The following is a 17,058-nucleotide window of genomic DNA, read 5'->3' as shown; positions in this document are numbered from 1 at the left end:
GGGGATTTATTTAAAATTGAACACTGAATCAGCATGGCTACCACAGCATCCTGCAGTGACATGTTGTCCCATCCGGTTTGCGATTAGTTGGACCATCATTTATTTTTCAACAGGACAAAGGACCCCAAACACACCTCCAGGCTGTGTAAGGGCTATTTAACCAAGAAGGAGAATGATGGAGTGCTGCACCAGGTGACCTGGCCTCCACAGTCACCTGACCTAAACCCAATTGAGATGATTTGGGAAGAGTCTGACCGCAGAGTGAAGGCAAAAGGGCCAACAAGTGCTCAGCATCTCTGGGAACTCCTTCAAGACTGTTGGAAAACCATTTCAGGTGACTACCTCATGAAGCTCATCGAGAGAATGCCAAGAGTGTGCAAAGCAGTAATCAAAGCAAACGGTAGCTATTTTGAAGAATCTAAAATATGTGATGAATTAGTTATTTCACACTTTGTTGTTTACTACTTAATTCCATATGTGTTCATTCATAGTTTTGATGCCTTCAGTGAGAATCTACAAGACCAGGAAGAAGAAAATGGTCGAAAGCATTCCAGAGTACGTTGCAAGCTAAAAAATTGCCTTCAGCTGGCCTGCTCTTTAGCTAGGGATGCCCTGACCTCTGCTCAGGTGAGGATGAAGAAACACTGCGACAAGAGAGCAGTTTCCCATGTGTTTCAGACAGTTTTGGTTCCTCCGCCAATACCTGGTTCTACCCTGTCCACTACGTTTTTGGGTCCTTATGCTTGATGTGATCTGGCAATGCTCTTGCTGATCCTTAGTCACGTGCTGTATAGGTATATATGAAAGTATGGTTCCAAACATTTTGTTGGAAGGGCAGGCCCCAGATAGGGGCAGTGTGTGTTTTCTCTTTCTCACTCTCTTCGACTCCAGATCATCCAAATACAACCCAGGGACTACATTAAAAGGGATCCAGGGATCCACTCTCTACTCAGTGCTGCTCTGCCGCTAGTGTGGTCCGCTTGATTTACTCTCTGCTCGCTCTGCTGCTTGCTTGCTATTCTGCTACTTTATTGCTCGACTATTTTTTTGATTTCTGTTACTTACCTTATTTGTTATCGAGACATATGTTGTTTGTTTGTTCAATATGGAGAAGTTTGTTAGACAGGCCTAGATTTGTTATTTTACTTTCATTTATTTGGCATAACAATGTGAGCCAATCCTTCCCCACTGTATGCTTCAAGGAGATTTTCAGCTACCGTTTTCTTTAAATAAATCCTGTTAAGTTTGCTACATCCAGACTCCTGTTTTCGTCCCGAAATTCCCCTAGGAACGTAACAGTCGGCTTTAAAAAACTGAAGTCGCGCAACCCCTAGTAGCAGCCAGTGTTTGTACCTTGAAGCTGATTTGCTGAGCCAATTCTTTAGCCTTGTAATCCTCTGCACTGGGGCTGCTGTTGGGAGTCAGAACCAGGAGGGCAGTGCGAGTGGAACAACCGCATGTCTCACAACAGAAGTCCTGGGACCTGCAAGAAACAAGTGATATATGATGAGGTCACCCTTCTACAAGGGTGCTTTTATTTCTACATACAGTCGTGAAAAAATTAGGACACCCTATGAAAGCCTTTATGTTTTGTTTAACACATTTGGACAAATGATATTTAATATCAGTTTAAACAATACTGAGAGACTCACGTGATATAAACTAAATGAGTAAAACTGAAGAAAATACTTTTTAAAATGTTTTGTAAAATGTAATTAAAAAAAAAAAAAAAAAATTATTTCTGGTGAGGAATAAATGAGGACACCAAATTTATTCCACTTAAAATGGCTATAATCACACACAGGTGTACATGCAAGAAACCCCTCAAACATCTCACAGCAGAAATAATTCTGCATTGAGAAGTGGTCAAACTTTCCTGTCAGAGACTGGTAGATGGCTACAAGAAGTGTGTCACTGATGTTATTTTAGCCAAAGAGATAACCCAAGCTATTAGGGGATAGGGTGTCCTAAATTTTTCCTAAGTTAGAATATGCATTTTTGATGATATCTTTTGTGTAGTGTGTAAATCAGGGTTATTGGTTGTTGTGTACCTGCAATTTAATCGCTTTCTTATTAAATCACTGCATATTTAATGGGGTGTCCTATTTTTGTCATCTGACTGTATATACAGTACTGAGAGTGTGTGTGTGTGTGTGTGTGTGTGTGTGTGTGTGGGAGTTCATGTTCCTTCTTTCTGATGTTGGCGTCTGCTGGTATCGCCACATCTATCACCACCGCCTTCTTCTGCTCTATGTCTACCACCATAGGTTGGTTGGTTGGTTAGCCAGGAGCTGTTTGTCAGTCTGAAAGCTGAAGTCCCACAAAACCTTGGCCCTGTTGTTCTCAGCCACCTTCTGTGGTGCAGCCCATTCAGATTTGGGTACTTCTATTCCATACTTCTATTCCAATCCTCCGGCGCCTGGTTAGCAATGGAAGGCTAACCCTCCCGATTCATACTGTTTGCTAACGTTCAGTCGCTGGAAAATAAAATGGACGAACTTCACGCAGAAGGACATACAGGATTGCTCCATTCTGTGTTTCTGTGAAACATGGCTGGGGGAGAGGACACCCGACGAGGTGATAACACCAGACGGCTACAAGATCTTCAGAGAGGACCGATGCGCAGTGGATAGTGGCGAGACTCGAGGAACGGCCGCCCTCGTCAAACAATCCTGGTGTACCAACTGTAAGATCATCTCAAAATCATGCTCTAAAAATGTAGAATACCTGACTTTGAGGCTAAGACCATTTTATTTGCCCAGAGAACAGCAGTGCATCATTGTTAGTGTTGTGTATAACCCCCCCCCCCCCCCCCCCCCCCCCGCCAAGGAGGAGGCTGCACTGAAGGAGCTACATGACATGATCAATTTGCATGAAAACACTTATCCTGACGCTGCTGTCATTATTCTTGAAGATTTCAAAGCGGCCACTAACGACATCCACGAATACACGGAGACAGTCAGTGACTACATCAGCTGGTGCATGTCCATCTGTGCACCCCCCAGGACTGTGCGCATGTGGAGTACAAGAGAGCCCGGTACGAGCTGCAGAAGTCCATCAGAGCAGCAAAAAGGGCTAACTCCCAAAAACTTGAAGGCTACTACCTCAACCACAACACACGCAGTATGTGGCAGGGAATCCAGTCTGTCACAAACTACAGGAGGGCCACAACAACCACAGACCCCCTGGGACCCCACCCTTCCAGACAGCCTGAACACCTTCTATGCCAGGTTCGACAGGCTGAACACAGACTCACCCTCAAAAGCCCCCCTGTGACCCCACAGACACTGCCTTCCAGGTTACACACACACAGGTAGTAGTCCCCCGTATCTTCAGAACCTCCACCATCATACCAGTCCCCAAAAGACCAGACACACCCACCCTAAACGACTTCAGGCCAGTGGCACTCACACCAGTCGCCATGAAGTGCCTAGAAAACATAGTCCTCACCCACATCAACAACACTGTCCCGGACACGGTCGACCCCCTCCAGTTTGCATAATGCCCCAACCGATCAGTGGATGACGCGGTAGCAACAGACCTTCACCACACCCTGCAACACCTGGAGAGCAGCAGAATGTATGCCAGGATGCTCTTCCTGGACTACAGTTCTGCATTCAACACCATCCACCCAGGCAGACTGATCGAGAAGCTGGCAGACCTTGGAGTCCCTACTCCCACCTGCAACTGGATCTTGGATTTCCTGACCGAAAGACCACAGGTGGTGAAGATGGGAGGACGGGTGTCTGCTGAGCTCAAGGTCAGCACAGGATCACCACAGGGCTGCTGCCTCAGCCCCAAACTCTTCACCCTGTACACACACGACTGCGTCTCCACCCAGGACAGCACCATCATCATCAAATATGCTGATGACACCACCATCCTGGGGCTCATCAAAGGGGGAGAGGAGTCAGGATACAGAGCCCTGGTCAACGACATCCTTGTCTACGGAGAGGAGAACGACCTCATCCTCAACACAGACAAGACCAAGGAAATAATTCTGGACTTCAGGAAAAATCCACCCCCTCTACAGCCTCTTTTCATCAGAGGGACTGAGGTGGAGAGGGCAGACTGCTACAGATTCCTGGGACTGCAGGAATTTTTTTGGGCACAGTTTTCCAATGTGCCTGGACTGTTGGTTTATGCACAAATGGCCAAATAAAGAACTTTGAACCCTTGAACCTCCTTGAGACCATCCGGCCAGACTTGTCCAATCCTAATGACATCCCTATGTCACTGCTGTAGATCCTTGTGGTGTGGATCAGTGAGTCGATTTCTCGCTCATTCCTGGCGTACAGCTTGATGTCATCCATGAAGAGCATGTGGCTAATTGTTGCTCCACTTCGGAATTGATACCCGTAACCACTCTTTGTGATGATCTGACTGAGGGGATTCAGGCCTATGCAGAACAGCAGTGGTGATTGCGCATCTCCTTGGTATATACCGCATTTGATGTTGACTTAGGCAATTGGCTTTGAGTCAGCCTCTAGGGTTGTCTTCAACCTTCCTTGGTCTGTCTGCTCTTACAGTCTCGGGCAACTGCTCTATCGACCAGTAGCTGGTGCTTATATATACCGGTCAAAAGTTTTAGAACACCACACTTTTTGCATTTGTTTACTGAAAATTATTCAGTTTAGTGTCTCATTGCACTCTGAAATGAAAGCATAGAACAAATAAGCAATTTGAGTTGAAAAAGAAATCATGGAATCAATTTATAGACCAAAATGTTTTCTAAACTACTGACTCATCAAAGTAGCCACCTTTGGCAGATTTAACAGCTGAACACACTTCAAATCAAATATTCTTCAGAAAGTTCTTCCCAAGTCTGTTGCAGAAGTTCCCATAAATGTGTGGCACTTGTAGGTATATTTATAAGCGCCTTTCAAGACTCACAAGGACACTGTACAAAAACATAAAGACACAAACTCTGGAGACTGTGCTGGCCACTCCATATTTTCAAGCTTACCATCTTGTTCTTTTTTCCTGAGGTAGTTTTGGCATAGCTTGGACTTGTGTTTTGGGTCATTATCTTGCTGTAGGATGAACCTCTGACCAACTAGGCGCATACCAGAGGGTATTGCATGGTGCTGCAGAATGCTGTGGTAGCCGTTTTGGGTCAGGGTGCCTCTCACTCTGTACAAGTCACCGACCCTGGATCTAGCAAAACAGCCCCAGACCATCACACTTCCTCCTCCATGTTTGACAGTTGATGTCACACACTGTGGAACCATCCTCTCACCTACTCAACGGTGTACAAAGATCCTGTGTGATGAACCGAAGATTTGAAATTTTGATTCATCAGTCCATAATACCTTCTTCCAGTCTTCAGTAGTCCAATGGCAGTGTTTCATGGCCCAGGCGAGCATCTTTGTCTTATTCTGACATCTTAGCAATGGCTTTCTTGCAATACTGTTCGCCTGATGCTCATGAGGGTCTGGTGTGTTCCAACACTGCTTTTATGCAGACAGAGGGGGTTGTAAGTAACCAAGAAAAGTTGGAACACCTGTAGGAATTAGTAGCACCAGCTTTCAAGGCTGATTCAACCTTCATTGCTGCAGAACAGCTTTAAATTGTTAACCCACTTTGTGTGCCCTGAAAGAAGCCTTTTTGTATAATTCTGAAATGTACATTATCTTTCAGTTTTGGGTAACTTTTTTTTAACCTCTGGCTGTTCAGTACTTACCTTTGTACAATTTCAAGCTATTCATTAGACTTGCACGACTTGAATTGCAATAAATAACTGGAAAAATTAGGGTGTTCTAAAACTTTTGACCGGTAGTGTGTGTGTGTGTGTGTGTGTGTGTATATATATATATATATATACACACATACATATATACATACACACACACACACACACATATATATATATATATAAATACACACACACAAATATATATATATATCTACACACAAACAGGACAGCTTACACAGATTTCTCAACTACCAAATCTTACTTTTTGGCAAGGACTCTTCTTTCTTCTGGGGTATAATCTAGAGATCCTATTGCACCCTCTCCTTTTGTTGGCATGAATCCAATTATGGCTATTAAGGCAGTTCGAACTAGAAGGGAATAAAACAAATAAGGGAAAGGAAAGTTAACGACAAAACGGGAAGTATCTGCCCTCATGTTCAGGTTTTATATAAGTGAAAATCCTGCTTTGCTGAGCGTAAACCTCCATGAGGATATCCGATACCACAGATCTACACTCGCACATTCTCCACCTGGCACAAAAGATTTTATAATGTGGTCTGCATCTACATCCAAAAATGTTTTGTAAAGTCACAGGGAGCAAATGCAGTTATTTTTCTAAACATCTTAACAGCTAATTAGCATGTTATCCTCAGAGGAATGTTTAACATTTATAAATCACACACATCTGCAGCAGACTGAGTGCAGCTCTATTTCTGGTTTACAAGTCTCCCTTGTCATTTCAGAACAAAGACCCAAAGCACATCTATTCAAAGAAAACAAGGTAAGTTGTATGGAGTGGCCGAGTCAAAGCATAAGGCTTTGGATTCATAAACAACAACTTAAACTGCTATAGATGGCAGTGTAAATGACGAGCTCACTATCATCACTCAATGAAAATCCCTAAACTCACATATTTGAAAGAAGTAAACACGTTTTAAACAGAAATGGAAAGAGGAGAGACCTCAGCTAAAGATTCTAAAGTTTGAGTAATTCAGGACTTTAAAGTTAAGCTGAAAATGGAGTTTGCCACAAATTACAAAAGAAACTAGATGATCACAAGCGATCATAAAGGGGCCCTCTATAGACCGTATTGCACGAACTTGGTGGGCTTGTAAGGAGTCATCCACAGATTATTGTTGTCAAATTTCAAGCAGTTTACTGTGGTGGTTTGTGAGATATAAACATGTAGTTGTTGTAGCGCCCCCTATAGGCCGAATATCATGAAACTTGGCATGATTGTACGCAAGCTGCGTGTGACATGTAGCGCCCCCTGTAGAAGTAATATCACGCAATTTGATGGCCGTCTACACAATATTTTACAGATTGTGTATGCCAAATTTCATGAAGTTAGCTACTGCAGTTTTTGAGATATTGAAATGTTGCTTTTATAGCGCCCCCTAGAGACCAAGGGTCACAAAAGTTGGGGTGCTTGTACAGAATCATAATTTTATCAATGATAAGAAGTTTGATAAAGTTTGGGTATATACTTCACAAAATATTAGCTTTTGAATTATACTGCTGCATGCCGTAAAAACGCCGCTTCCGGTTCGTACCGGAAGTCTTGCCCATAATTCACGCAAGGGCTCATGGGAGCTAGGAATAAGGTGGATATAAGGAATCAGAGGGAGAAAGAATTTTGTTTCTAGGGCACATGGTTCTCGAGATATAAGCCAAAATGTAAATTGGCTTATTATAGCGCCACCTAGCTGTAGGCATGTATATTGACACCTTGGCAAAGTGTAATGCTAGGACCTCTACCAAGTTATCAACTTTGATCCGTTTCACCTTTGCAGTTTGTCCTGGGCAGACACTTTTAGCTTGGCAGAAGGAACAGACGGCGAAGAAGAATAAAAACCGCAACAAAATCAATAGGGATCCTGCAACGTCATTGCATGGACCCCTAACTAGATGATCGCAAGCGATCATAAAGGGGTCCATGCCATGGCGAAGTCATTCCCGAGCGGGATGGAGAGGCATAAGTCCCCAGTAGTGCCCCCCATAGACCGTACTGCACGAAACTTGGTGGGCATCTCATATTACAATGACGGTTGCTAAGTATCATAAGAATTGGGTGAATATTTCAAAAGTTATAGGCCTTAAAGTCATATGAAATGTTTCCGTGTAGCGCCCCCTGTTGACACAATATCATGCAACTTGATGGGCGTCTACACAATATTTTACAGATTGTGTATGGCAAACTTCATGAAGTTAGCTATTAGGGGTGTAACGGTATTTGTATTTGTCCCACGGTGACATGGTATGGGCGTCACGGTTCGGTGCACACAGTCATATGGCGAATACGTCTGAGCGAGTAGCTATTAAAAATTAAAAAAAAAGTCTAGTCCTCACTTCAATCCAGGTGGCGTTAACGAGGGTCACAAAAGTTGGGGTGCTTGTACATAATTACTGTTATGTCTGAATAACGTTTAGCTTTGTGTTCTTATTGTGTCCAGTTGGACTCTGTTATGTTATGCACTGCAAGTGACAGGTTACTGTGTCTTTAAGGTTTACAGCAGTGATTTACGGTAAGGTTGAAAAGTGTAAGGTGTGCGGCAGTTGAGTAAAGGCAACTTGAACAGACTGACACGGTGTGGTTATTGAGTCCTACGCAAACATAATAATTATATTATTATAAATCATATGAAGTTTGATTCAGTTTCGGGTATATACTTCACTAAATATAAGCTTTGGAGTTATACTGCGCCACGCTGTCAAAATTAATAAGCCATTAACTTTGTAATCAATAACCCTGTTAAAGTTCTTTTGGAGAATTTTCATTATCTTTGTCCATAAATGATACATGCCAAGTTTGGTGAGATGATGAACGGGCTAGTAGGAATTGATTTTGCTTTGAGGTGCAATTTTTTCAAAATGGCGGAAAAAAATGGCAGGCGTAAATGGGAGCCAAGTCCATTAGAAGAAATCAGAGGGAGAAATAATTTGTTTCTAGGGCACCTGGTTCTCGAGATTTGAGCCAAAACGTAGATTGACTTATTATAGCGCCACCTAGCTGTAGGCATGTGTATTGACACCTTGGCAAAGTGAAATGCCAGGACTTCTACCAAGTTACCAACTTTGATGCCTTTCGCCCTTGCAGTTTGTCCTGGGCAGAGATGCTTAGCTAAGCAGAAGGAACAGAAGAAAAAAAACCGCAACAAAATCAATAGGGATCCTAGAAACTTCGTTGCATGGGCCCCTAAAAATCAGAACAAAAACAACAGGGTTCTAACCACTTTCAGTGCTTAACTAACTTCATGAACACACCTCTGAAGGAAAGTGTGTTGGGTCAATTATAAGAAATCCATTCCATGGAAAAAGAATATACACGTTGCTACATGTCACATAATACTCATTTTTGAATTGATTACATATTTATGAACAGCTTGGAGAAGGTATCAGACTGTAAAATTGAAGTGGCTTATATCTGGGTGATTCAACAAAAACTTGCCATGTTATGTCCCTTGTACTAAAATGATCAATTAATCTAAATAATGATTAAATAAAATATTCTATAGTTTAAATTCAGCGCCTGTCCCTCTGTACCTTTTTACCAGCAATTGAGGGCAAAAAATAAAAAATAAAAATATCATACACAAGGTCATAACTAATCATTTATAAAAGATAAATTGATCATTAGTAAATTATGAAAATACAATTATTAAACATGTTATAGAGATTCTTCAGAATTCAAAAATAAAGCATTTATAACTTTTGTAGACTGCTTACAAATATCTATTAATATAGGAGCAATGCTTTATAAATGATGAAGTATTTACTAAGGCTTTACTAATACTTCATAATGTGTAGTTATTATAAAGTGTTACCAGTGGAAGTATATGCTAATGTCTGGACATGAAAGTATACTTATTTGCCAAAATGATTTACAAAATATACACGTTTGCAGGTTTAATCTCCAAAGAGCATAGTTTTCATTTATTCTAATAATAGGTAGCTTTCTGGCCTATGCAATGGGTTTTTAGAAATGTGTTTTATAAAGTTAATAATTCTTTTTGTTAGAAGTTACAATATAAAATAAATTACTGTTACTGTTACAATTTGTTAGGTTGCCATGTTCTGCAGCTGTGGAACACTGTCAGTACAGACAATGTTGAGATGCTGATACTGACAGAAGGGTAAACTATTAAAATCCTACAGCTAGAATAACAGTCAATGTGATATGTGTGAATACAGAAACAAACCACACACACATTTTGGGAATGTCATAAACTACACAGCTGACAGATATTTCCAGCCTCTTCCAGCTCATTTTGACATTACGTAGAATCTAACTGATGCTAGGGGAAATAAACATGCTCCATTATTGCCCCCACTGAACGTCTGCACTTCTGTTATTGTAATGCAAACCAAATGCAAGGATATTTCAGGCTGAACAATGAATAATGAGCCCCATGCATGAAAGTGTTTTTCAAGGAACGTTTTCATAGAGGTACATTGGAGATATTCATAGGGAAAAAAAAGTTTAACCTGAAAATGTACACCAAAAAAAGAAACTGCAAGAAAGCCATGCACAACATTACAGCCTCACGAGGGGATCATGGAGCCTTGTTTTCTTGTCAATACTTACTACTCCAAGAAGGTTGCCAAGTCTCTGGATGATGGCCAGAGATGCTCAGACAAATTTTCTTTCCGACTTCGAATCTTCCATTTGGCTAAAAGCAAATGAAATAAACACATAAACATACATTCTAAAAAGGTATGACAAGCAGATTAACATGGAAGTCTGCAAGTGTGCAATGACATGCTGGCGATTATTGTACAAAAGAAAGGTTTCCAACAATGACAATGAAACAAATAGCCATACAAAACAAAAAGTGACTGTCACAAGTATTCTAAATTCCATTAGACTGTTGTTATGCATAAACAGTGTTGCTTAAAAGTATTGGCACCCATGATCATTTTCTACATTTCTGCATGAAAATGTCTCAATACATCAGCAGATTTTCATACAAGTCCTGAAAGTAGACAATGATAATCCAGTCAGACAAATGAAACAGAAAAGTTATGCTTTGGAATTTGTTTATCCAATGGCCCAATAACACCCAATAACACCCAATAACACATACATGTATGTGAGATGCTAAAGTAAGTGCACTGAAGTGATTCTGTACTGAGACAAGGGCGCCGAAGCAGATACTGAAAACAAGGGTTCACTTACTTTTGCACCTCACAGACATACAGTATACAAATGCTTTATTTTCTTAAATAAACAAGAAAAAAATAAAAAAGCATATTCCTTTTTCATTTGTTTGAATGGGTTCTCACTGTCTACTGTCAGGACTTATATGAAATTACGCTGAAGTTTTGAGTAATTTCAATGCAGAAATGTCATTCTGAGGGATGTAAATACTTTTAAGCGGCACTGTACACAGGACAGTGGGACTAGACGAGACCTTATTTCACATCTCTGTGTTTTCGTTTCTACAGTACTGGTAAGCACTTTATTACATATTGTAGAAGTGACAAAAAACACGACTTGAATCTTTAACCTTTTGATGCATCTAGAAAAGGCTGAGGGTTAAATGACAAGCTGTCTATTTTACCCTCTTTGATTATGTGATTTGATGCCTTCTGCACATTGCTAGTTAAGTAATTGCATGTAATTAGGAAGCAGTCTTCATCCGAATCTTACTGTGAGAAGGATGATGCTGGGTGGCTTCATGGGGTACTCAGGGGGAAGTACGATCCTGCCGTGGTAAATACCACCATCAAAATCAGAATCTGGAGGCCCGCGTACAGAAAAATGCCATTCAAAAAGATTATCCTGCAAAAACAGGGACATATCACATTGAGCAAATATTGTATTATCATATGTTCTTTTAAGTGACAACACTGGCAATGAAGCATTAGTCCAACAGCTGTTTGTTGTACTATTAGTGAGCAGTTAATTTAATTGTGCACTATTCTGCTAATAATGAAAATAAAGTACTGTATATTACTCTGATAAAGCATTGCAGATCACATGCTGGTTAAATGGCTCAGAGTATTTGATATTTTTATATGATTTAAATATCCTGTAATAATTTTTGTTTTTGTACAATTTGAACAATTTAAGTGTACAAAACCACAAGGTACACAATAACAATCAGCACATTGTGACATAAATGATAAATAAATCTATCTTTGATTTATTTATTATTTATGTCAAGCAGATTAACATAATAATAATAATAGTAATAAATAAATAGATAGTTCATACAGAGGTTTCAGGGAAAAAAATGTTCATAATGACTCAATAAGGTATTATTTTTTTTGTTATTTAACAAAGTCAGGGATTTAAGCAAAGAGCTAAGTTCCAGGAGAAAATGAGCAATTTTAGGTAGTGATTTTTGGGAATTTTTGTTTGAGAATAAAAAATTTGGCATATAGGATAACAAAGTTCATTAGGTGTTCAAGAGCATTATCTTCTGGTTAACATAGTAGCAGATAACATCTTTAAGGGTAAGAGAGTAGGCAGAGTTAGCAGCATCAAAAAAATTAGATTCATCATCACTCCAAAACTTTTTAGATACACTAAAAACGCCAAAAAAAAGGTCACACACACTAATATTTCGATGCACCGCCTATAGCTTTGATCACAGCATGCATTCACTGTGGCATTGTTCCGATAAACTTCTCCAATGTCACCAGATTTATTTCCATCCACTGTTGCATTAATTTTTCACCCAGATCTTGTATTGATGATGGAGAGTCTGACCACTGCTCGAAGCCTTCTCCAGCACATCCCAAAGATTCTCAATGGGATTAAGGTCTGGACTCTGTGCTGGCCAATCCATGTGTGAAAATGATGTCTCATGCTCCCTGAACCACTCTTTTACAATTTGAGCCCCATGAATCCTGACATTGTCATCTTGGAATATGTCCGTGCCATGAGGGAAGAAAAAACATCCATTGATGGAATAACATGGTCAGGTAGTCAGCTGACCTCATTCTTTGGGCACATAATGTTGCTGAACCTAGACCTGAGCAACTGCAGCAACCCCAGATCATAGCACTGCCCCCACAGGCTTGTACAGTAGGCACTAGGCATGATGGGTGCATCACTTCATCTGCCTCTCTTCTTACCCTGATGTGATGGTTCCCCACTATCCTTCCAGTTTTTAATAATGTGTTGGACAGTTCTTAACCATATTTTAATAGTTTCTTCAATCTCCTTAGATGTTTTCTCTGCTTGATGCATGCCAATGATTCGACCCTTCTCAAACAGACTAACATCTTTTCTATGACCACGGGATGGGATGACATGGTTGTTTAAGAAATGAGAAGCTACTCATTGCATTAGTTGGGGTTAAATAACTTGTTGCCAGCTGAAAGATAATCACCCATGCAGTAATTATCCAATAGGAGGCTCGTACCTATTAGCTTAGTGAAATCAACGTGGCGACTTTTTTTTTGGCCAGGCAGTGTATATCACAATAAAAAAACAGATGTGAAGCTGTTTCTGTATTATGATTACAAAAAGTACAAGAATCATCAACATCTACAAACTTAGCAATAATACTACTAACTGGGTATATCTTATGCAGTATTTTAAAATGTACTTATTTAGCCTTGTTAGATATGCAATATTTGTGTGGTAGAAACCAAGTTCTTCTCCAGTTTATGTCCTCCATTTGGGACTTCCAGTAAAACTTTCCTCTAGGCACAACTCTATTAATTCTTTGAAAACACTGGCGAATATGTTTGTTATTGCACTTTCTATCTGTTAGTTCAATTCCATTCAGCATCAGTACGGGCTGACTTGTTTTATATTCACTGTAACTCAAGTGGCTTTTTAAAAGTTGAATTAACTCTATTGGGAACTCTAGAGGGAACAGGAAAACTGTGTATAGACATTAAGCGACAACATACTACCAGCATCATCAAAAAGATCGAGGATACGGATGATACAGTTGAAACCAGATGTTTACATACACTGTGTTAAAAGACACACAAACATTTTTTCCTCACTGTCTGAAGTTAAGTCAGACTAAATCTCTCCCGTTTAGGTCAGTTAAGATTACTTAAATTATTTCTATTTGCTAAATGCCACAATAATGAGAGAGAGAATTTCTTAGAGAATTTACTTTCTTTCTGAAACTTTCTTCAAAGTCATTAGTTTACATACACAAAGATTACTATGTCTTTAAACAATGAAGGACAGCCCTGATGATGATGTCATGGCTTTGGAAGCTTCTGATAGGTTAACAGACAACATTTGAGTTAACTGGAGGCACACCTGTGGATGTATTTTAAGGCTACACCTCAAACACACTGCTTCCTTGTTTGACATCATGGGAAAATCAAAAGAAATCAGCCAAGATATCAGGAAGAGAATTGTGGAGCTCCACAAGTCTGGTTCATCCTTGGGTACAATTTCCAGATTCTTGAAGGTGCATCTGTTTAAACAATTATACGCAAGTATAGACACCATGGGAATGTCCAGCCATCATACCGCTCAGGAAGGAGACAGGTTCTATGTCCCCGAGATGAACGTGTTTTGGTCCGAAACGTGCGAATCAACCCCAAAACAAAAGCTAAAGACCTTGTCAAGATGATGGCTGAAGCTGGTAAGAGAGTGTCGTTCTCCACAGTGAAACGAGTCCTGTACCAACATGGACTGAAAGGCCACTCAGCGAGAAAGAAGCCATTACTCCAAAAGCAACATAAAAAAAGCCAGATTACAGTTTGCAAATGCACACAGGGACGAAGACCTTAATTTTTGAAGACATGTCCTGTGATCTGATGAAACTGTTTGGCCTATAATAATGACTATCTTTACATGTGGAGGAAAAAGGGGGAAGCTTGTAAGCCTGAGACCACCATCCCAACTGTGAAGTATGGGGGTGGTAGCATCATGTTGTGGGGCTGTTTTGCCGCAGGAGGAACTGGTGCACTTCATAAAATAGACAGCATAAAATAGACAGAACATTATGTGGAAATATTGAAGCAACATCTCAAGACATCAGCCAGGAAGTTAAAGCTTGGGCCCAAATGGGTCTTCCAAATGGACAATGACCCTAAGCATACTGCCAAAGTAGTTACAAAGTGGCTTAAGGACAACAAAATCAATGTTTTGGAGTGGCCATCACAAAGCCCCCATCTCAATCCCATAGAAAATTTGTGGGCAGATCTGAAAAGGCGTGTGCGAGCGAGGCGGCCTACAACCCTGACTCAGTTACACAAGTTCTGTCAGGAGGAATGGACCAGAATGCCAGCAGACTATTGCGAGAAGCTTGTGGAAGGATACCCAAAACGTTTGACCCAAGTCATACAGTTTAAAGGCAATGTTACCAAATACTAAGGAAATGTATGTAAACTTTTGACTTTGAAGAAAGTAATAAAAAAATCTCTAACAAACTCTCTCTCTCATTATTGTGGCATTTAGCAAATAGAAATAATTTTGGTAATCCTAACTGACCTAAAACAGGAGACGTTTAGTCTAATTTAACTTCAGACAGTGAGGGACATAAGGTTTATGTGTCTTATAACACAGTGTATGGAAACATCTGCTTTCAACTGTACCTCTTTTAAACCATTTTAGCAAGAATAATGATTTGTTTCTTATAAGAATATTGCTTTTATTCCAGAGGAAAGCTTTGTGGGGTGAGAAATTGTGGAGAAAAGCTAACTTCCATGCTAGGAGGGTTTGTTGATGAAATTTTGATAGTTTGATTGGTAATCTAATAGGTAAAAAATTACATTTCAAAAGAAAGGAAAGACCTCGAAATTTTATTAAAGATGTGGTTTGGGATGAAAAACCAGATAGAGTCAGGGTTTCTGAGACACTTTCTCAACCAGTTAACCTTAAACGTATTGACAGTGTCGATGAACTCTAGGACTTCAAGACCTCCTTCTACCTTACTGTTGGAGAGTACACATTTCTTGAGTTTACGCGATTTATTTTTCCAGATGAAGTCTAAAAAAATGTTATTGACTTGGTCAATAAACTTGCGGTTGTTGGTTCACTTACAAATAGGGACAATGCTGGATACACGAGGTGAGACAAGCCTTCTGCTTTAGAGAGAAGAACTCCACCTAGTCCCTTTGAAGCCAGGTGTTAAAAATAGATTTGTTTTTTTTTAGTCTGTTTGCAAAATTTAAATGTTGCCTAGCTATAAGATCTTTAGTTATGAATATTCCTAAATATTTAAAAGAAGTCTTTACTGGAATATTTTTTAATTGTAGAATCATTGGAATTATGCAAAGACAAAATTTCACATTTGGACATATTTAGTCTTAGACCTGAGGCGTTAGAGAATTGGTTAATTAGAGTAATAGCATTAGAGAGTTGATTCTTGTCTTTTAAGAAAAGTGTAGCGTCATCTGCCAGTTGGTAGACTTTTAATTCTCTGCCAAAAATTGAGATACCTTCAAATTTCTCATTGTTATATATATTGACTGACAATAACTCAGTGACTAAAAGAAATAAAAAAGTGGATATAGGGCAGCCTTGTTGGACACCTCTGTTAATTTGAAATCTTTTAAATGTGTTGAAATTAACTATCACAGAGCTGTTAATGTCTTTATAAAACATACTGACAATATCAACAAAGTTATTCCCAAAACCGAATACTTTGAGGAACTGAAAAAGAAAGTTGTGCTCAATTGTATCAAAGGCTTTATAAAAGTCAAGAACAAAATAAGAGCCTCTGTGTTAACTTCATTTGCATAGTCCAATGAATCTAAAATGAGTCTAATGTCACTGCTAATATGTCTATTTTTCATAAAACCTGTTTGAGTTTCGGCAATAATCATGTCTAGCCCTGATTTTAACCTGTTGGCATACACTAAGGCCAAAATCTTATAATCAATTGTTAGAAGAGTAATCGGGCGCCAATTCTCTGTTATTAGAGAGTCTTTATCCGGTTTGGGAATATGAGATACAATACCTTGCTTCATTGTAGCAGCCATCTCTCCTTGACTAATGCATTCTTTGTACACATAATAGTGGGGTTTGAAGAGATTCCCAAAAGTGAGTATAGAATTCGACAGATAAGCCGTCCATACCTGGTGACTTTCCTTTCTTCATTGAGAATAATGCATTTTTAAGTTCAATAGTTGACAGGTCAGAGTCATATAGCGTTGAAATCTTCAGTAATTAAGGTAATATTAGTCTGAAATTTTCCTAGAAAACTTGCACAATCCCTTGCATTAAAGTTAGAATTATATAATTTTCCGAAAAAATCAGAAACAAACTAATTTATCAAATTCGTATCTTTCCAGGGTACTCCATTGATATTAAGAGCCATTAATGACTTTCTTTTCACATTTCTTTTTTCTAGAGCAACAAAATTATTAGTGTATCCTTCTCCTTCCTTTAGCCATTTAGCCCTCGAGCTAATAAATGCACCTTTTGCCAAATC

The 17,058-nt window shown here is 39.6% G+C and overlaps 1 protein-coding gene across 1 annotated transcript in view; it reads right to left on the bottom strand.

Annotated features, from left to right (window-relative positions):
* Positions 1–17,058, bottom strand: part of ube2j1 (ubiquitin-conjugating enzyme E2, J1) — a 60,029-nt gene that overhangs the window by 14,212 nt on the left and 28,759 nt on the right. Inside the window, exons 3-6 of the mRNA XM_084560575.1 lie at positions 11,346–11,477; positions 10,281–10,365; positions 5,958–6,063; positions 1,354–1,483 (exon numbers count right to left, since the gene is read on the bottom strand). Of these exons, the coding sequence (XP_084416701.1) occupies positions 1,354–1,483; positions 5,958–6,063; positions 10,281–10,365; positions 11,346–11,477 (453 nt within the window). The remainder of the gene's footprint in view (positions 1–1,353; positions 1,484–5,957; positions 6,064–10,280; positions 10,366–11,345; positions 11,478–17,058) is intronic.

The sequence above is a fragment of the Chelon labrosus genome, assembly GCF_963514085.1.
Source record: "Chelon labrosus genome assembly, chromosome: 14".
Lineage (NCBI taxonomy): Eukaryota > Metazoa > Chordata > Actinopteri > Mugiliformes > Mugilidae > Chelon > Chelon labrosus.
The sequence above is the reverse complement of the archived record's forward strand: the minus strand, read 5'-3'. Positions and strand labels throughout refer to the sequence as shown.